Source organism: Mobula hypostoma, chromosome 12, assembly GCF_963921235.1.
Source record: "Mobula hypostoma chromosome 12, sMobHyp1.1, whole genome shotgun sequence".
Taxonomy (NCBI): domain Eukaryota; kingdom Metazoa; phylum Chordata; class Chondrichthyes; order Myliobatiformes; family Myliobatidae; genus Mobula; species Mobula hypostoma.
In genome coordinates, this window is record NC_086108.1 from 53,487,121 (window position 1) to 53,510,045 (window position 22,925).

The following is a 22,925-nucleotide window of genomic DNA, read 5'->3' on the forward strand; positions in this document are numbered from 1 at the left end:
CATGGCTTAGGAAAAAAAAAAGAAGACAACATAGAGGTACCAGTGTGGAAAGTACATAATCAGAACAAATACAATAGAAACAGGAGAATCCAGTTATAAAAGGGAATTCTTAAATGAGAATGGTGGGAAGAAGCATGGTCAAGATAGCTGTGAGAGTCTTTTTTTCCTTTTTTTTTGCTCGTCTGCCCATGAGATTGAAACAGAGATTCAGAAAGCAATGCATCTCACTCTCCACCCTCTGAGTTAAAACCAACTTGTCTTCTCTCACATAGTCCTGCCAAAGGGTCTTTATCTGAAATGTTAATTCTGTTACTATGTCTCCAGATGGTACCGAACCCGATGAGCATTTCAATTTTATTTTGGAAACATTATATGAACTGAGCAATCAGGAGTGTAGGCTGGTAATCATAAATGTCTGAGAGCCACACTTATTTCATATGAGCTATTGAATTTATTGTGTCTACATTCGTCACTTTTTCTGATGAACCAGTGTCAAATCTCCTCCTCCTGCTCTTAGTGGCAAATATCCAATTCCCTTCTAAAATATCTGAATTTTGCCCCAGTGATAATTCTTTCCTTGTGATTTATAAAATTTCTAACCTACCAGTGGTTCAATTTAATATCAGAGAATATATACAGTATACAACCTGAAATCTTTATTCTTCACAGACATCCACAAAACAGGGGGAAAATCCCCAAAGAATGAATGACAGAAAATATTAGAACCCCAAAGCCCGCAGCAAAAGCATCCAACCTCCTCCCCCTCCTTGCTCCAGCAGGCATCAATCCCTCCACCATGCAAGCAAGAGCAAAGCCCCCAGACACCATGATCTGGAGTCCATCAGAAACCACTGTCCATCCCAACACTTCAACATTTCAGACATGTGCTCTCTCTCACTAGCGAGGGAGAGAGATACAGTATATCACTCCTGCCACAACGTGAGGGGAGACCAACAGCTCGCTGTTTCAGTGTTATAATCTGTTGCATCACTTATCACTTGTCTGAATTCTTCTGACTTGAGGACTGTGGGGTGGGAGGATAGAGAGGGAGAGAGAGAGAAGGAAAATGAATGGGAATCACTCAAGTGCACAGGCCATCTATTGACAGCAGCGTACGTCACCTGTCTGCATCTCACTGTCTCAAAGTTTCAAATTCCCGCGACGCTTCAGTTGGCAACACTGGTTGAGGAATCGTGTCGTCTGTAGGACCACACGTCTTCCAGGCCGCACTAGAGATACCAAAATGCCAGTCCACTCAGCGAGTTCCAAGAGCGAGAACCCACTGCCCGTGAAGAACTGTAGTTTGAGCTTTTGTGATTATCTTAAATAAAACTGTTGAAGCAATATCACATTTACCCTATAATCCCAAATACTTACATTAAAAACTGTACATAATTGACTCTTTTTCAATGACAGGTATGATTATGAGGAAGTAGATGCTGCAGCAGCAAGTAAAATAATGAAGGATATGGAGGCAGTAATGTTAGACCGTGCTTTCGTTGGCCATAAATTCACAGTTTGTGAAGAAGAATACATTGTGGAAAAGGCTGATAATTTTGAATACTGTGACCCTGTTGATGGCAGTATTTCCAGAAATCAGGTAGGAAATGTTAATGTGATGTAATTGCACAATAGCTTGTTTTCCATAGAGGTAAGTTAAGGGGTAACTTGTTGGTAACTTAAATTGTGGGAATCTTGAAGATCGTGCTCTGAAATGTATTTTGGGGGACAAGGTGGGAAAGAAGTACAGGTGCTGACTTCTAATAATTTAGTTTCTTTAAAGTTGCCAATCAAGGATACTTGTCAGGAAAGAACAGAAAAACCAGGAAGCAGCTGGGGTTATCTGTACAACTGATGAGAAATTTGGATGCTGTCTTTTTAAAAAGTAACTAATATGAGTTATATTGATCAAACAAGACTGATTAGGTTCAGTAGGTTTGTGTTCATTAGAATCTGGAAGAGTCAGAGAGATCTAATTTAAGCTTCCAAAGTTCAGACTAGGTGCAGGGAGGATATCTCCCATGGTTGGCATAAACAAAGGATTACTATCTCTTTAGTTGAAGAGATTCTGGACTAAGATGAGGAATAATTTCTGAAGAGTAATGAATCTGTGGAATTGTCATCGGAAGACTTCAGAAGCCAAATTGCTTAATATATTTAAGGAGATGGGTAAATTTCTTGATGCAAGAGGTGGTAAAGAGAGAGAGTGGGAATATGGTACTAAAATAGATGACGGACTATGATCATGATTTCTGATCCTATTGAATGGCAAAGAAGGCTCAAGGAGTTGCATATCTTACTCCTATTTTCTGTAATTCAGTGTAATAATGAGCTGCAATCAGTTAGAACTTTAATTCTTTTTTGTTCAGAAATGAAAATCTATTTTATTGTGGACAGTGTAGTTCCTTGTGGGTCAATATTGAAAAGCAATTTGATTAAAATATTAAAAACCTAAATCATAAACTGACATTCATTTTTGTTGAGAATTATCAACTTTATTCAGAGTCAGAAGTTCAAACAAAAACATAACAGTATATTGGAATAGTACAAAGCTTTTAGTCTAAAATAGATTATGGCATATCTATGATTTTTGAACATGCAGTAGCTGTGGTAGATGCTGAAAATTTTATCACTTTTTCCATCTCTGAAATCTGTCATAACAAAATAGAAGTGGTCAAACAAAGATTTTTGTAAAGTCAGAAGGGGAAAAAGTTTCAAATTTTATTTCACATTTACATATTAAATATTTCAGTGTAATGTTCAATCCATTTACAGTTTAACAAAATATTACCAGACTAAAATATTAATTTCCTTTCCGGCTAAGATGAATAGCCACAGGTAACTTCTATAACTACACCTATATAATGCTTCCAGGTGAGGCAACACTTCATCTGCAAATCTGTTGGGGTTGTCCACTGTATCCAGTGGTCCCATTGTGGCCTTCTGTATATTGTGAGACTATTGTAAATTGGGGGACTGCTTTGTCAAGCACCTCTGCTCCATTTGCAAAATGCAGCATTTCCCAGTGACCAGCCATTTTAATTTCTATCCCTGATCCCATTCCGACATGTCATTCCACGGCCTCCTCTTCTGCCACAATGTGGCCACTCTCAGTGTGGAAGAGCAACACCCATATTTCCTCTATGTAGCCTCCAACATGATGGCATAAGCATTGAGTTCTTCTTCCAGTAATTTTTTTTACCTCCCCCTTCCCTCTTCTTCTTTCTTACTCTGGACTCTTGCCTTTTCTTGTCTGCCTGTCACTTCCTCCCTGGTGCCCCTCTCCTTTCCTCTCTCCCATGGTCCACTCTCCTTCTCCCATGGCCCACTGTCCCTTCTTATCAGATTCCTACTTCTCTAGCTCTTGGCCTTTTCCACTTTTCACTTCCCAGCTTCTTAATTCATCCCCACTCCCCATATACCTGGCTTCATTTGTCATTTTCTAGCTTGTCCTCTTTCTCCTCCACCCAGTGTTTTATTCTGGCATCTTCCCCCTTCCTTTCCAGTCCTGATAAAGGGTCTTGGCCTGAAATATTGACATTTATTCATTTCCATAAATGCTGCCTGACTTGCTGAGTTCACCCAGCATTTTTGTGTGTAACTTGCAGTTTTCTCAATTTTTCTCCTCGAGTTGCTGAATGATTTTATGCAGTTGCCTCCGTTCCTGGGATAGACTATCCTCAAGCCTTTCCTTTATATATAAACTTAAATAAAAGTCAGCAAGATATTGGAACATCTGAGGAAGATGTTAACCAAAAACAAATTCTAAATTAATTGGAAATTTATGCATACATGCTACCCAGGAGTAGTTGAGGGAAGATTACAGCTTTTCTCATTTGCCTGTTATCTCAAGTATCTAAGAGCAACAAAAAAAAATACAGTTGCTATTCTATCACCAATCTGCTAACTCAAAAACTAGGAATTAAATCTTCAGAAGAGATGTGAATATCTTTCTAATTTCTTGCTGGAAGATAATACAAATATTCTACTTTTACATTTCTTATGCACCAATAGCTCATGGTAACAGAAAGCTGTGTGTATTTAGAATATATGTCATGTCGTTAACAAGTCACAGCATCAGTGTCAGCTTGTGAATAATTGTCATAAATCTTATGTTGACAGGGATTGAGAATAATTTTCACAGATGGATCACGCCTTATCTTTAGATTAAGTGGAACTGGCAGTGCTGGAGCAACCATCAGAGTTTATATTGATAGCTACTATAAAGATGCTTGTAAAATCTTCAAAGATCCACAGGTAATTATTTAGTCTACAAAGTGAATTTCAATTCCCATCCTCCTTTATCTTTTATCTAAACACTTTATGTTGTGACCTTGCTTCTCCAAACTATATAATTATATGCAATAAGACAACAGCATAGAAGTTCATTTTTACTGGAAACCTGATTGGGATTTCTATAAATCAAGAAGAGGATAATTTTACTTCCTGCTGCAACCTTGGTTAAAACCTACAATTTAATTCATGAAGTATCATGTTTTGTTAGAATTATTTATTGAGATATTGCAGATGAAAATTGATGACTACTTAATAAGTTTGTTTTGAGCAAGCCAAACGCAAACAGCAGCACATGAGCATTTTCAGTACTGTATTTGGAAAAAGCTACCTGGCCCATAATTTACCAGGTTTGTTTGAAAACTGATTTTCTAACAAGTAAATGTTCAATCTTGGCTGACAATCTGCATGATTTTCTGGCAAATTTTCAAGCATGTATTAAGAAAAGAACATCTCAGCCTAATTTTCCAAGGCATTGATAGACAGAAAAATTCTCATAATAGTTCAACTGTTTCCCCAGAGTCTGGAAAAAAAATAAAAAGACTAAAATAAAACTAAATAGGATTGCCAATGAAAACAACTAATGTACAATGTTTCTCTATGAAGGAATCTCTCCATGTCTGATTGAGTAATTGTGTGTAACTCATTTTGTGTTATTTTTACTTTGACCTTTTGCTTTCTTTTAAACTTATGGCTCAATGCTTTGCTGATTGCAACATGAATCAAATGATAATTAACACAATAATTTCCAGTTTTCTAAAATGTATTTAATCTTATGAATATATCATAACCATGTGGTTTGATCTTACTTGCTAATTTAGTCAGGGATGTTTCCCTTGTTGGAAGCATTATTTGAGGGGAAAGAACTCCTTTTGTTTTATCCATAGCATAAAGCTTTGGATAATTTGGGTCCACAGTGGTTTGCAGACTTTTTTGGGTTTAACCCACCCCCCAGCCTCTCCAGTGCCCCTCTCTCCCTTTCTGGCTATTACATAAAATATATATATATTGATTTATGATGCATCGTGAAAGAAAATGGAAACTTTTCATCAACAATTTTAGTGTACATTAGTAGTCCAACTATTTACTACTTCATTGCTTCTTCAACTTTCAATGACGTGGATGGGCTTGGTGCAGTGATATCAGGCTGAATGTCACTCAGAAGGAGCCTCAGATAACCCACGTTCAGTAATTTGCAGTCTGTTCCATTGCTTTGAAAGAAGTTGATTGACTGTACTGAAAGCACATTCCACTAAAGATGGTGGTGGAAAGGAAATAAGGAACAGCTTGACCTTTATCCACAGCGCAAGATAGCATTCAGAGTTGTCTTTCTGCAACCAAAAGTCTTGATATGACTTCTTGAACCTTCAGTTCCAAGTAATTTTGTAGAGAGATCAATCCTTCTGCCATCTCCTCATTACAAGTATTCAAGAATAGATTTATTACCCAATCTGGAATTTGGATCAAGAGAAGATCCTGAAATCTCTCTGACATGTCTTTATGCAGCTCACCCAGGTGGGCACAGTATACTTGAAGATCATCATCTAGTGTTGTTTATTTCTCTTCTGTTACATACCCCATAACTGGGTTGCCAAACCAGCAGAAATGGAACGCTTGTTGGAGTCTGGATTACTAGGAACTAATAAAGTTTTATTAAAGAAATAAGTAATACAGTACACTAATCGTAAGGATATAATTGTAACAGGTTAGCAATGATAATACACACATATACACAGAACTAGGGTAATAGGAATCAACCAAGCTCTATCGCAGTCTAGGGGTAAAATGATCAGTCTTAAGTGAAGCAGAGTTCAGTTCAGTTTAGTGCAGTTCGAAGTAGTCGCTGTTGTTGTACCGTTGGGGGGAGAAGGAGTGAGAGAGAATGATGCAGTTGGTTTCGGGCAGACCTTTTGATGTCTTCTGATCCTGCTGTGGTCACCGACCGTGACCCTTCTGTTCCGGATACGATCGTTCTTCCGTGGTGAACCCGGCACCCAGTCAAGGGTGGACACACACCCCAGGTTCCCACCAATCGTACCTTTACATCCTGTGAGCCTCTGACCAATTCCCGCGAACCGGTCCTCCAAACTCTCACCAACTTGTGGGGGCACACTGCTCTTTCCAGGGTCTCGTGGCGTGTCGTGCCTTAGCAAACCTGCTCTTTTTATCCCCCTGCTGGGGTATCCCCGGTCCATCAAACTTCAAACAGTTCAGGTTCAAAGCAAATGGTCTGTCAATATCTGAATTGTGTTTCTTTCTCGTTAATCTCTCTCTTCTCTCACTAGCATTTTGAATGTTTCTCCATTGTCTTCCGTTATCTCTCTCATTAGCATCATCCGTCCGGTAGCTTTGCTTGGTGTCATATATGACACTTACAACTCAGAGAGTTTCTGAAATTGGAAAAGGTGTAATGGCCAGTGTTGCACATAGAATTAACTTGGACAGAAATGTGAAGACAACTGATTTGACTTTGATAAGATTTGCATCATTTCCTTGCAATTGAAGATAAAGTTTCATTAAACTTTATGAATAATTCTGACAAATAAGCAATGTCATGCCTAATATTCATGAGTGGATTACTGAATTTTCAAAGCATTTTATCACATTTTAAAAAATGCATAGAAGTATCTCAGGCAGTTCTTTTTTAGAGCCATCTGACTTCTGTGTGCAAAAGCAAGCATTCAATCTCATAATAATTGTTAATACAAAACTCTCAAACTAGTCAAGAACTGAGAGCGTGGGACTTGTTTTTATTTATCCCTGTGATAACCGTATTTAACAATTTGTACAGCCAATCACTTAGGTTTTTTTGTGACTAGATGTTGTCTGTGAATTACACAGTGAATAGTAAATATGTTAGCTACACCTATTTCAAGAAAGTAATAACCCCATGGTGGCATCTTGTCATTGATGGTGCCCTTTCTGTTGCACAAGCCAGAATGCTGGTGAGCAGAATATCCTTCTCTTTGGAAAAATTGCTTACAGCCCAAAATATTGACTCCCCTTCATGTCTGTTTCTAGTCCCTTTGCAAATAACAACTCTTAACCATGCTTTCATCTTTTGTGAAGCAAACATAGCCAAGGAACAAAGATCTGTTGCCTGGCAAAGATGATTCATCCAACTGCAGAGCAAATTCTATTGTCCTATGTATGTTGCACAATGTGCTTTCCACATCCTCTTGTTTCATTTATTCATCTTTGAACAGAGTTGTTGCTGAGCAGAATAATTTTAATTGTTTGATCTAGTGACTTAAGCAAATCCGTACTCAGAACCTGAACTTTACTCTATTAAACACCATACCCTAGTTCACAGAAATTGTGTCACTGTGTGATTAGAATATGAGCGTTGTATTAGCTAACACTGTACTACAGTAGTGAATGGCAATAATGCCATGGCCGAGCCTGGAAATAACATGATTTGTTAAACACAGATATCTCATGATATGCTAAATACAGAAGTAGCACATTGTTGTTCAACAACTATAACGCACTTCGAGCAATGTCTAAGGGAACAGTGGGTTAGCAAGAGATGAGATGATGACGCGATCATTATAATCAATTGTGAGGCACTGAGGATCAAATGTTTATAATAAGTAATTCATTTCTTAGATGTAATCCATCAGCTGTCGCCATTGCTGCTAAGCACTTGCCCCACATAACCCTTTATCTTTATCGCCCTCTTAGAAACTCCCACCATCCCCAGGGGGGTGATATCGCCCACTTTGGGAACCATTGATTTGGGACCCTTAAATCAAATCTTAATGTGGCATACCTGAAATCCTTCTCTGAAGGCAATTAATTATAATTAAGATATAGCTTCTCATTGTTATCCCATCTTTTATTCATTGTCATCGTTGATGGTTAGTTTTCATGGTTTTCAGCTAAGGAGAATTGTTGCATCTAAATTCACTTGTGTTCTCATTTACGAATTGGCTTCTAGCCAGTGGTGCTGCATTGTAGTCAGCAGTGATACCATTGAAGTTTAATAGTCTCCTTCATTGTAGATCATTGAAGCTTGATAGACCTCTGTTACACTGATTGAAATTAATTCGCAAAGTATGGCTGATGGAGCTCCCTTCTGAACTTCCCAGTTAGTGTAGTTCAATTACTAACTGGATGGCTCTCAGTGCTGTAGTTCGTAAGTGAATTGTAACACTTGGAATTTTGTTGCCAATCTCCATTGATGATCGCTAATCAGAGGTGGTGTTACCACAGTTTGACTTAGTGTTTCTGCAGCAATGACAAAAGAAAAAACAAATCAGCTCGTGTACCTTGGTCTTGTTAGTATTTAAGGATCTATTTTGAAATCATTAACTTCATTCCCTGTTTACTCAATAGACAAATACTGTACTCTCTGCTAGCTTTTATTATCTCAGGTAATCAAAGTTCATTGTAATAGGTATAGGAGGGTAACCAGCACTAATGGAATGTTTTGCCCTCAAATGGTGAGAAAAATTGATAGGGAATGATTTTCCCCTTTATATGCACTGTATTTCATTAGCATTTTGTTATAATGACCCATAAAGTTGAGATCAGAGTAACTGAAATTTAAGTTGTTCTTCTACCAAAATTAGTAATGTCTGGCTAGAGTTCATGACTTGATTAACAACCTCCAGTTTAAGTAGAAACACATCTAGTGAGCTGCGCGAACTGAATGCTGAAGGAACTGAGCAAGTCAGGCAGATCTATGGAGGGGAATAAAAGACTTCCATATGCTGCCTGTCCTGCTGAGTTTCTCCAGCATTTTGTGTGTTTTGCTCAGGATTTCCAGCATTTGCAGAATCTCCTGTGTTTACGATTAGGTGCTTTTAATGAGCTGTTTGCTTGGTGTGGGTCTGCACATGTGTGTGCATTATTAATGAGTTTTTAAACTATTGACTTACGTTTTAATTCTGTAACAAACATGCATAAAACAATGCTTTAGGTATAGTTATTTTTTGACAGTTTTATTAATTAAAATTATAAAAAATAGTCTTTAATATCTTAATGGTTAAATAGAATCTTGGAAACCAAAAGGTTCCAGATCTGACCTTCACTGATAGGATAGCATTTGGGGTTCTATTTATGGTCCTTGAGTTCTTGTGTCAAAGTGAAGAAGTGCAGCCAAAATGCTGATTTCACTTCTGTGACTTGTGGTAGAAAGTGTGCATGTGTTTTTTTTTGATGGCTACTTCCCAAATTAAACACCTACAAGAAATAAATTGGCTTCTAAGTCCACACAGGAAGAGTGGCCACTTGGATTAGGCGCAAGTGAGTTCCACTGCTGGTAAGACTCTGCAGGATCACTCAATGCCATCAGGAGCTAAAGACCAAAAAATTGTAAAAATAATGCAGTGTAATGTTACAATTTAATGAAACAGAAAAGTGCATGCTGTGAAATGTGTCAGTAGTTAACAGATGTGCTGTTAGGAGATTGATATTAACCATGACATTTTAGAAAAGCAGACTTCTCCCACAGAATGAAAAATCTTGAAAAGATTCAGACATTAGTTTCCTTCCTGTGACCTCATGATATTGTATACAGAAGAACAAACTAAACAGAAAGATTCAACTCAGAAATTCACACATTTACTTTAAAGCAATAAACTACAAGATACATTGAACATGCAAAATAGTGCAGTGAAAGTAAGACAAAATTGAATACACACATTATTTTGGAAAATGCCCACTCTGTTGTCATTAAAATTCTGAGAGATTCAAACCCTGAGGTTTATTTCAACATTGTATAAGAAGATGATTTGGTCAATTGGCTTCTTGTAGAGCAACTATTCAGCCACATTCCCTGATGGTTTTTTTTTGGGAGTGGTCCTTCAAGTTATTTCCCCTCAAGTGCCTATCCAATTCACTTTTGGAAGTCCCAATGGACTCTAACTGTGATCCCATCACCCTTACAGTTAGTGACTTCCAGATCAATAAAAGGCAACCAAGTTCTGAATTTTGTTTTTAACGCATCTGTAGCTTTTACCCATCAATTTGAATCTGCTCTGCTTCTCTCTATTGCTCTTTCAGTCTACCATGACCTTGTTAAACTCTCAACTTCTGTGGCTCCAAGGGGAACAATACAAGCTTCTCCAGATGAGTGTTGTATCTAAATCCCTCAACCCAAGTCTTTATGTGTACTGCTTCCAATTTTACTTAGACAGCATGCCTTTCCTTGGTAAAGACCAGCACAAAGTACTCAGTAAATATTTGAACATTGCAATTCCTTTCTCTTCACATGTTCCTTTCCTGGTCCTTAGTTAGCATCTAGCTACTCTGCCCCTCCCCATTTCCATCCCTTCACTTGTTTGACATCTTTGCTAGTCCTTTAGGTTCAAGGATGACTTGTTTCCACTGGCATTGTGGGTTCAGAAGTGGCGAATGAAGCTAATGAATGGTCTGTAGATTCTTGCAAAAGATAGGGCTGGTAGTTGGATGGTGGATAGTTGAGGTGGTAGGGCCTGATGTGTGCTCCTGATGAATGACCTTGATGTCCAGATACTGTTCCCAATGCTTGTATTCCACTTCTGGGTATTCTCAGGGAAGATATATATTTACCATCAGCTTGAGACATCCCCAGTTTAAAAGTCTCCGATTGTTTTCTTACGGGTTTACCTTCCAAAATATTGGGAATTCCCCAATATAACCACTCTAGAATTATTGCATATCAAACTTCCTGCAAAAATGCCCCATTTTTTCCTTTACACTATTTAATGATATATAAATGACCTTCAATAGTATAATTTTCAATAGTATAACTGGGTCACCCCCCCCCCCCCGTCTTTCTTCCCGGACCTCCTGTCCCATGATCCTCTCGTATCCCCTTTTGCCTATCACCTGTCCAGCTCTCGGCTCTATCCCTCCCCCTCCTGTCTTCTCCTATCATTTTGCATCTCCCCCTCCCCCTCCCACTTTCAAATCCCTTCCTCACTCTTCCTTCAGTTAGTCCTGACGAAGGGTCTCGGCTTGAAACGTCGACTGCGCCTCTTCCTATAGATGCTGCTTGACCTGCTGCGTTCACCAGCAACTTTGATGTGTGTTGCTTGAATTTCCAGCATCTGCAGAATTCCTGTTGTTTTCAATAGTATAATGTATATTTTGAATCTTAATTTCCAACCATATGGTCTATTATTTGCACAAGGATATTCTTTCTCTAATCTATTATCTTCCTTTAAACTATTATTTTTCTTTACGCAGCTTCCTTGAAGAATATTATGAACATATTGTAGTACTCTATTATCTTAGCCACATCAATTGGGATGTATCTGCCCACAATCTCTTCCTAAACATTGGAATGCGTTTCAACTGGCTGTTTTCATCACTCCACATTCTCCACCACCATTAAACTGCCCATTGTATTTATTCAGAGTTTCACCCGCCCATCTATCATATTGAGTATTCATCATTCATTCTCCCTACTCCTGCACTTTGGGATGATCAACCCCCTTGTTATCCTGAATAGCATTGTCATCCTGGACCACACAGGTTCAGGGTATGCTTACTCTCCCTTGTGTTCAAGATTGATTCCAGCTAAAAAGTCTTAGTTTAAATTTGATTACCTGGAAGTACTTTCTGCACTCGTTCCAGAATTCTGAAGATTCCACATGATGTAAGAATTGAGTCTCAGCAGTCTTAGCAAGGGGTGATTGATAAATTTGTGGCCTAAGGTAGACGGAGTCAATTTTAGAAAACCTAGCACATTTATTTTTCTTACACTTACACACTTAGTCCAGCGGTCGTGGAGCATCTGGATCCCTTCTTTGTAGAAGTCGGCATCTTGGACCTCCAGAAGTGGTCCACAGCAGGGGTGATTGAAAGGTTTGTGGCCTAAAGTAGAAGAAGATGAGTAGAAACTTCAAACTTTCTGCATTTTCACTCAGAGTTGAACTGCATGTGCATGTAATGAGAGCTTCTTAACTCATCTCCTTCTACTGTGCTAGGTTTTCTAAAACTGATTCCTTCTACCTTAGTCCACGAACTTATCAGTCACTCCTCGTATCTTACAAAACTGTGTTGGTTGCATTATGTTGCCCATTGGACCATATGGCAGGCATCCCACCTCTCCCGGAAGTTCCAGGAGTCTCCCGCATTTTGATAGTGGCTCCCTGATGCTCAGAAATTATATACAATATCCCGGAAATCGATTTTTTTTTAAGAGGGAGAGCGAGCATCCTGATTGGTGTCTCTTCGTGCTAAGAGTGGTCCCCATCCGCTAGGCCGCGAGGAAACAATATGATTTGGCGATATGAGTCAGCTGCACCTTTCCTCATTCCCTGTCACGCACTGTTGAATTTGAATGCAAGCGAGGTCATTATGGATGCATCATGTATGTCAGCGCGGGAAGATCAACTCCTCGAGCTTGCAAATGACGGTGGGCTGAAAAATATGTTTGACATAACATCTTTGTTGGCATTCTGGATCAAAGTCAAGGCTAAATATCCTGAGATAGCCACGAAAGCACTGAAAATGTTGCTTCCATTTCCAACATATCTCTGCGAAGTGGAGTTTTCTGCAATGAATGCAACGGAAACAAAATTGCGGAATAGACTGGACACAAGGATCCCCCTTTGAGTATCGCTGTCTCCCATCACCCCTCGATAGGACCGTCTTGTTGTAAGAAAACAAGCCCAGGGCTCCAACTATTCAGCGATGTTGGTGTGTTGCAATGATTTTATATGGTCATAAAAGGAAAATACGTGCTGTGTTTAATATCCAAATGTTACTTGAAATGTTATGATGCTATTGACTTATAATTAACTTATCATTATATTCATACGAGGAAAATATGCGCTGTATGTTCAATATTAAATTCGTTAGATAAACACTTTTAGAAACGAAATTGAGCGTATTAGCCGCTTATAAGTGACTTACAGTTGACTTATCACCTATATTCCGGTCGTGATTAACACCCCGCCCCCCATGCGGTCAGCCGGTCTGCAAGAATGTTGTCAATATTAAACCGGTCCGCGGTGCAATAAATGTTGGGGACCCCTCCTAAGTAGACTTATCAGTTTTCTCTGTGGGCGGGCTTTACAATCGACCTCAAAAATAATGACAGTGTTGCTCGCTGCACTGTTTGCAACAGTGACTTTTCTATTGCCCATGGTGGGTTAAAATGTAAAAGACATGTTGAGGTGAGCTTAACAGGTGTCATTCATTCATTAGCATAGCTAACGTTATTTAAACTAGCTGGCTGGCTGGCTGCTAAGGAGCTACGCTATTGATGTCCTACATGATGAGGCCAAACTCCCTGTAGACTTGCTTAAAGTTGTAATAGAATAAACATGATAATATAATATAAATACATATTTTAATGTCACATTTTCTGCATATACCCATCTTGGTTTACAGATTAGACAAAATAACTAAACCAAGTATTACATACACCCTTGGAGGTCGACCGGGGGGTGGGGGGGGTAAGGGGTTGTGGGGGATGGGGGTGCTACCTCCCTGAAATGTGTTTTTGCAGGGTAGGATGTCTGATGTGGAGCAGATAGGATCTAAACAGTTGGAAGAAGCCATGCATGTGAAATGTTTAAAAGATTACCAGTTACTTCCAGTTTTATGAAGGATTCATTTGAGAAGAGAGCTTACTGATCTTTGCTGCACTGCACTCAGAAGCTATGGCAGTTGTCAATAATCTATGAAACTCCATTTCTTTCTTCTTTCACTCTTCAGATGCACATTATTAATGTGTTATCCTAATTGAACCTTCAAGTGAATCACCAATAACATGCATTTTTCACCCCTGCTTTCCTGTTTAAACTCGTTACTAGAGAGTTGGTTTCTTTTAAATTTGTGCTTTATATTTAATTCCCTGTTCCAATTGGAAAAGCCACAAATAATCTTATAGTCACGTGCCTTTCAGAGAGATCACTTTGTAAGTCCCAAAGAGTGTTTTCCTACTTAATAAACTTGATCTTCAATCTATATTAAACCTCCTATTCTGCCATTTAAACATGATCTTCCATTCACTTTGCTCCTCCTCTTTGCCCAAAGTTTGTCATCTGTGTATCTTGGTCTCCTGTACAGCTAATTCCTAATATCAGTCCTGAAAGTAGCCTTGTTAGTTGCAGATGGTGCAGAGATGGGAGTCATATAAGCACGGGGATAAAGGGGCATGGGCATAATCATAGTGTGTGTGCACACTTCTTAAAATTTAATTTCTGTTTCTTTTACAGGCAATGCTCAGCCCTCTAATAAAAATTGCTCTGAAGTTTTCTCAGATTCATGAACGAACAGGTCGCACCAAGCCAACAGTGATCACATAAATATATAATATTAAATCAGAAGATAAAATAATAGAGAAGTATTAACTAAAGATTTTAAAACACCTGAAAAATGTGAAGTGCTATTGTAAACTATCATCTCACACTGTTTTCTGAATATTAAGGCCTTATGAGGAAAACTGAGGCTTAAATATTGTATTAAAATATCATTAATATATATTATATGCTCTTGATGTATTTTTTCAAATTGCAATGCAAACTCAAAATGATTGTAGTTCATTACTATGTTTAATATCCTTTATCAATACCAGTTCTGTACTGCAACCAGAAACACTGCAAATTGTAACATATGATACCATCTGCTATTTTAAGGTGAAGTAAACAAGTATCAACAAAAATGGAGCTTTTTTTTAATAATAAGCAGGAGTTAATTATTACAAGAATTATTAAGGTGTTCATTTGTGCATTCTACTTAAGTCACAAAATATTCATTTATTAGTTGATTTCAATTCACCAGAGAAACTTTGTTGATTGTATTGCATGTTCAGGATGACCCAGAAATTAAATTACAAATTTTTTTGCCTGAATTATTGCATAAAGTCACTTGTAAATTGCAGTACCAAGATTATTATTGTATGTTCTGGCAAAATGAAAGATTTCATCATTTGCTTTCATACTCTCAAAGTTAGCATCCAAACTACAGAAAACTGACAATAAACATCATGTAATGCATATTTAATATCTGTCCTACCACCATGCATGTTGGCTGCTGTACATAGCATATTAGGCTATGTGGAGTAAACCTGATTTTAATAATAAGAAGCCATTCAGATGAAATAGTGTATGTCAAAGAATCAAAAACTAATTTCTAAATTTATTGGCGATTCATCTGAGAGGAGAACTTACTGGGTTTTATTGCACTGCACTTCGGAGCTGTGGTTGTTGTGGAGATGTTTCTTTTCTCTCAAGTTAAAACTTATTAAACTTGGCCGTTCTACTAATTACTTTGGTAGAACTCCAGCATGAATCAGAAGCAGTCAAGGAGGAAGTTAAGCTAATCTCCGGAGGAGGTTGTAGGAGGCTGCCCTAAGAGTCTTCCAGTTATAAGTTTTATCACCATATTCAGAAAATAGTGTTTCTGGAGATTGAGATATTCAATATGGTCACAGAAGTCTAGGCGCAGCTCCAACCACATCTGTATGAGCCTTGCTGCATTTGAAGATGAAGGTTACCTTCACCCTGATCTGCTTAACATTAAATGCACACTGCATGGCTATAGCATCTGGTATATACAGTATGTCTTATAGCGACCCACACAAAATGCTGCAGGAACTCAGCTTGTCAGGCAGCATCTATGGAAATGAATAAACAGTCGACATTTCAGGCCAAGAGCCTTCTGCAGGACTGGAAAGTGGGGGTAGGGGTGGATTTGCCAGAATAAAAAGGTGGGGAGAGGGAAAGGAAGATAGCTAGAAGGTGATAGGTAAAGCCAAGTGGATGGGAAAGGTAAAGGGCTGGAGAGGAAGGAGACCATGGAAGAAAGGGAAGAAGGAGGGGCATCAGGGGGTGATGTCAAGCAGGTAAGAAGAGGTAAGAGGCCAGAGTGGTGAATAGAAGCAGGGGGAAGGAAAGAAATTTTACCAGAAGAGGAAATCAGTTCGAAGGCAGCAGAGAGCTATCCTCCTTCCTCTCTCCCCTTATTCTGGCTTCTTCCCTTATCCTTACCAGTCTTGTAAGAAGGGTCCTGGCCTGAAATGTCGTCTGTTTATTTGTTTCCATAGTTGCTGCCTGACCTGCTGTGTTCCTCCTGCATTTTGTGTGTGTTGCTTTAGATTTTCAGTATCTGGAGAATTTCACATTAGGATTTGCTGCTCCACTGCAAAGTCTCTTTGAGGGATGCCTACTCTAAAAAAGTTTAAATCTTCTCTTCGACAGAAGTTCAGTGGTACCCTGTCTCACTGCATCCACTCTGTGATCTCCTTGTAAAGTAGGGTAGTCATTGCCTCTTACACGCGAGGATAAATGAAATAAATCCATTCCATGCTTGATGTGTGGGCACACCTTGTATCCTTATGGGGATAACTTCACAAAATGAGGGCTCAACTAGAACTACAATTTGTGCCCAAGCATACCAAGACCTCGGCACCATTTGGACTTGGAATAATAATAAGCAAATTAATATTGTGCCGCATTTTGGTCATGAATTACTATTAAGTTCAAATAGAAAGAAGCTTCACCAATTCCTCTTAACTCAAATGTACTATAATACATTTCAAAGTTCAAAGTAAATTTATTATCGAAGTACATATACGTCATCATATACAACCATGAAATTCATTTTCATGTGGGCATAATCAATCCATAATAGAATAATGCCCATAATAGAATCAGTGAAAGACCATACCAATTTGGGCATTCTGCCAGTGTGCAAAAGACGCAATCTGTGTAAGTTCAAAAAGACGGAAACAATAATAGTAAATAAATAAGCAATAAATATCGAGAACATGAAATGAGGAGTCCTTGAAAGTTGTAGAACATTGCAGTGATGGAGCAAGTGAAATTATGAAGGTTTCCAGCATCTGCAGAATCTCCTGTGCTACATATCTAATATGCTAATAAAGCATTTTATACATTATGTGCCTTGTAAGGAGTCAGGAGGCCACTGGATAGGCTGGGCTATGTAGCACCAGGGGAACAGAGTGTGGCACCTATCGCTGTCTTTTACACCTGGGTTGGACTATGTGCTTTGCATGGAGGGTTGGCAAATTATCTCAATGTCATGAGGACATGACTAAATTTGGTGGGGGGAGAGTGTAACACCTTGGGAAATGTTTCACCGCTAATGTAATGGTCTTTCTGTAGAAGCAGTGTTTGGGTTATGGTTAGAAATAACAGGTGCTTTGGAATGTGGGCCATCCAATGAGGGGAGTGTGTTTTCATGCTATGTGCCTGACACCGAGGTAATCTGGGTCTCGTGTTCGGCGGAAGATGGAGAGAGAAGGAGCCAGAAAGGAGTGGACTTGGAGTGGGGCCGGGAGTTGATGAAGCCCAGGGAAATCGATGGAGGACCAGCAGAGGGGAAACCGTGAACTCCAACTTGTGCACATTAGACTTTCATTAAAATGGACCCTTTTTGTTTTTCTTTTCTAACCCTTTAGTCAAATTAAGAATTATAACGCTAAATCATTTACTATGGTGTACTGTCTGTTATTTCATGGTTCTGATTTGTAACGGGAACAAATCATTTCAGCATCCACACGAACAAGAGGTTTTGCACCTCAAACTTCACATGGTTGGCGGGGCCAGAGATCATCTTCCCTAGACTTACGCCACCAACCAAACCAGAGGGTTACATACAAAATAGAAGGCAATAATTCTAACAGGTGGAGAGTGGACTGCTATGTTTCATGATCTTCATTTGAAATTGGAATTGATTTATTATTGCCACCTGTGCAGAGAAACTGTAGAATATTTTCCTATTCCTGTATTCTTTTCATTACTTTGATTGACTGCTATTGCAGTATTGTTAGGGCTCCTTCATAGCAGCATTACAATACATCACCTTAAATGGACATGGGGACCAGTAATACATGCTGACCTTGTCTAAGTGATCACCCACTTTGAACTGAGCAGGACTTACTTCCATTGTAGTACTTTAAATTCTGAAGTGGCTAATGAGTGCAATATGGGGCCCACAGGTGAAGGAATCCTGACAAGGCAATGGTTAACAGGCCAAGTAGGTGGGTGATTAAAGAGGTGGTGTACTCCGCCCTTTGTTCAAAGTGTGCTCCCAGTGCATGGACTTGAGTCCCTCAGCATCGTCCCAGATACTTCTCCGCTATTTTGAGCAGTCATGAACCAGAGTTTCCACAAGTGTTCAAGTATGTTACACTTTTTTCAATGTTTTGAGAACATACTAGTTTTGAGAATTTGATGCCATCAAGCGAATGATGTGATCTGTTCATTGGAACCAACAAAGCTTAACTCGGGCTAAACTAGGGATGTCAGTCTAGGCTATGGCGCTGATATTAAGTTGCTTATCCTGTTAAAAGGTTTGAAGGATATTACAAAGGTAACATTGTGGGTATCTTCCGTTACCCTGAGGTGCCTGCTGCATGGAGTCCATCAATCAAAATCAATAACGGACCTTGGTCTTTGTACCAGATTTGATGTCTTGTTCTTCTCAGCCTTTTGGCTAAGATCAAGTGTAGTATCGTGGTGGATCTCTGAGTATGCTGACATTGAGGATGGAAGAGGGACGTACTTGTCATGATCAAGGGGCTGACAAGAGTATAACCTGCTGACATAGGGGTGGACCCTCATGCTGATTGGGAAAGCAATCTAAAACCACTTTCCAGCATTTTATTAACACCCAATCAGAATGGATACACCTTTATTGACTGGAGGACCTGTGATCCAAAACACTTCAGGGTGGCAGAAGAGGGTCACAGTGAGAGAAACCCCTTCAACAGGGATCACTTCATTTGGAAGGTCCTGCTCAAATACTGCAAGTTCAAGGCAAACAACATTTTCTGAGTGCAGGACTTCACTAGTAATGGCTTTTTGATGTGACCTTCAAGTACACGGCAGCATGGCAGAAGTTCCTCCAGGATTTTCAGAAGAAGGGGGATTGAGGTACCACTGTTGCTACTGAAGGTGCTGCCACTCTTCACCCAGAAGGAGTGTGTGACCACAGTGCACACATTCAATCCATATGTATCCATTGTGGATATCCTCACCTTCCTTGTCCATTAATTCAAGGGAGCAGGAAACTGTGTGAACATTAAAGATATGGTTGGGATCTGGACAAGCGAGCCCCAGGTGAAGGTCAAGTTGAGGATAGGTTTGAATGGCTCCATCATCCACCCTCCCTCAGACTTAGCCATAACTGCAACATCTGGACGTGTGGCAGTGCCATCATCTGAAGAACTGCAAGCAGAAAGGTCATCAGACAAAAGACTGCCTGGAGAGCAAATGCTGTAACCTCTGAGGAGAAGCAGGCCATTTCTACAAAGCCTGCCCAAAGCATGCCAGCATCTAGACATAGGCAATAAGAGGAGGAAATGGCATTGATAATGCCCAGGCAAATGTCGACGTACCCACCAGCAGTGTGGAGGCCAAGGCCAACAATGAAATGCAGACTGTGATATCACGAGCCCCTACTCCCCAACCGAAAATCCCCAGGCCCCTCCACATTAGCAGGAGGAGTCCATGGAGGAGGGATAAGCAGAACCAGGCCATTCAGCCCATTGAGTCCACTCCGCCACTCCACCGTGGCCAATGCAGGATCCTACTTAACCCCATACACCTGCCTTCTAACCATATCCTTTGATGCCCTGACTGATCAGGAAATATCAACTTCTGCCTTAAATATACCCACAGACTTGGCCTCCACCGCAGTCTATGGCAGAGCATTCCACAGACTCACCACTCCTTGGGTAAAAACAAAATCCCTGTTCTAAAATTGCCGCTCAATTTTGAGGCTGTGCCCTCTAGTTCTGGATACCCCCACCAGAGAGAACATCTACTTCATATTCACCTTATCAAGTCCTTTTAACATTCAATAATTCTCAATGAGATTCCCACACATTCTTCTAATTTCCAGTGAGTACAGGCCCAAAGCTGCCAAACACTCCTCATATGCTGACCCCTTCATTCCCGGAATCATCCTCGTGAACCTCCTCTGGACTCTCTGCAATGACAACACATCTTTTCTGAGGTATGGGGCCCAAAACTGTTGACGTTACTCCAAGTGCGGCCTGACTAGAGTCTTATAAAGACTCATCATTATCTCCTTGCTTTTATATTCTATTCCCCTTGAAATAACTGCCAACATTGCATTTGCCTTACTTAACCTGTGAATTAACCTTCTGGGACTCTTAGACAAAGACTTCTGAGTCCCTCTGCACCTCTGATGTTTGAACCTTCTCCCCATTTAGGTAATAGTCTGCACTATTGTTCCTTTTACCAAAATGCATTATCATTCATTTCCCAACACTGTATTCCACATTTTTGCCCTTTCTTCCAACTTATCTAAGTTCTGCAGCAATTGCATTGCTTCCTCAGCACCAGATACCCCTCCACCCCTATCTTTGTATCACCCGCAAACTTTGCCACAAAGCCATCAATTCCATTATCCAAATAATTGACAAACAATGTGAAAAGTAGTTATCCCAATTCTGATCCCTGTGGAACACTACTAGTCACTGGTAGCCAACCAGATATGGCCCCTTTTATTCCTACTTGCTGCCTCCTGCCTGTCAGCCATTCCTTTATCCATGCCAGTATCTTTCCTGTAACTCCATAGGATTTGATCTTGTTAAGCACCTTATCAAATGCCTTCTGAAAATCCAAGTGAATGACATCCATTGCCTTTCCTTTGTCCACTCTGCTTGTTACTTCCTCAAAGAACTCTAACAGATTTGTCAGGCAGGATTTCACTTTACAGAAACCATGCTGACTTTGACTTACTTTGTCATCAGCCTCCAAATACCCCAAAACTTCATACTTAATAATAGACTCCAGACTCCAACACTTTCCCAACCACTGAGGTTAGGCTAAATGACCTATAATTTCCTTTAATTTGCCATCCTCCCTTCTTAAGGATTGGAGTGACATTTGCAATCTTCCAGTCCTCTGGGACCATGCCAGAAACAAGTGATTTTTTAAAGATCATCACCGATGCATCTGCTATCTCTTCAGTAACCTCTCTCAGGACTCTGGCATGTTATCCATCTGGTCCAGGTGACTTATCCACCTTAAGACCTTTGAGTTTGCCTAGCATGTTTTCCTTTGTTATAGCAATGGCACTCACTTCATCTCCCTGACACTCGTGGACTCTGGCACACAGCAAGTGCTTCCACAGTGAAGACAGATGCAAAGTAGCCATTAAGTTCATCTGCTATTTCTTTGTTCTCCCCCCCCCCCCCATTACTACCTCACCAGCATCATTTTCCAGTGGTCCAATACTATCTCTCACTTCCCTTTTATTCTTTATATAACTGAAACACTTTTGGTATCCTGCTTTATATTATTGGCTAGTTTGCCCTTGCATTTCATCCTTTCCCTTATAGCTCTTTTAGTTGACTTTTGTTGGATTTTAAATGCTTCCCAAGCATCCAACTTCCCACTCACTTTTGCTACATTATAGTCCCTTTCTTTTGCTTTTATGCAGTCCTTAACTTACCTTGCCAGCCACAGATGTCTAGCCCCGCCACCTGAGAACAACTTCTTCTGTGGGACTTGCCTTGCGTCTTGTGAACTATTCTCAGAAAGTTCAGCCATCTCTGCTCTGTCATCATCCCGCCCAGTACCCTCCTCCAATCCATCTAGACAAGAAGTGAAATGGCAGGTGGTGAAGAGAAGAAATCCCTGAAGACAACATCCAAAAGATAGTGGGCTGCCTAGAGTTAAAGGAATAGGAAGGACAGGACAACAAACAGATGCCAGCAACCTCTCTTTGTCAGAGGATGAAGCAAGCACAGGAATCTGATAGCCCAGGCATAGGAAGTACCAATTAATAGAGGAAAAAGTATAAAGGAACCAACAGGCAATTATGGATAGGGAAAGAATTATGTTACCCAAATCCCAGACCGGGTGCAGCACAAAATCCATAAGCTCCCAGCTCCAGGAGCGGCACAGTGCCCAATCAAAACCAGCACTGGGAAACCGGGAGCTGTACAGAGGCCACTTGCTCCCAGCTCCAGGAAACCAGGAGCAGCAGAGGAGACAACCACCACCAGCTCCAGGAGTCTGGGAGCAGACCAACATCTGAGAGGTGGACAGTGTGGATCGACTAGAGCAGGATGTCGGAGGAGGAACAGTGACCAACCTCCCCCCAGGCACACCACCAGCATCGCCACACCCAAGGGAGGATCATCCTCAGTACCTGAACCCACAAGCAGTATGCCAGTTCACCAATGCTGTGTGCATGATAGCTCAAACTGAGTGACAAGTGGACTGTGATACAAGAACTCAATCATGGACATAAAACTGGCATCTTTGAATGTGTGCAGTGTGAAGAGAATGGTGCGACCTGTCAACGCTTTACAATAGCTGGCCAAGCCAAGGCGTGTGTGACTTTTTTTCAGGAGTACGGGCTACCACACCTCCACAGCTACCAGAGGTGGGCGTGATGATGGCCCTATGGTTTTTCTGTGTGGTTGGGGGGCAATCATTGTTGTGCTTTGGGCCTGGGAATTTTGCTATGGGGAAGCAACTTGTCAATCACCCATCAGAGAGGTGGTTGGGGGGGGAGGGTTCACCTCCTCATGGCAGACATAATGAACCGGAACACTCTGCTGCGGCTAATTAATGAGTATGCCTCATCTGTGCAGAGCGAGTGGCTGGCCGGTTCCAACCAGTTCCCACCACTGATGCTGTTGTCATTCTGGCCAGTGCCTCCAACTGCATCATCGACGTGGC

General features: G+C 40.3%; 1 protein-coding gene across 2 annotated transcripts in view; it reads left to right on the plus strand.

Annotated features, from left to right (window-relative positions):
- The window catches only part of pgm1 (phosphoglucomutase 1), a 93,401-nt gene extending 78,678 nt beyond the window's left edge, over positions 1–14,723 (plus strand). For both annotated transcript variants that reach the window (XM_063064122.1, XM_063064121.1), the window contains exons 9-11: positions 1,417–1,600; positions 4,123–4,257; positions 14,454–14,723. In XM_063064122.1, coding sequence (XP_062920192.1) covers positions 1,417–1,600; positions 4,123–4,257; positions 14,454–14,543 — 409 coding nt within the window. In that variant the 3' untranslated portion in view covers positions 14,544–14,723. The remainder of the gene's footprint in view (positions 1–1,416; positions 1,601–4,122; positions 4,258–14,453) is intronic.
- The last annotated feature ends 8,202 nt before the right edge of the window (positions 14,724–22,925 follow it).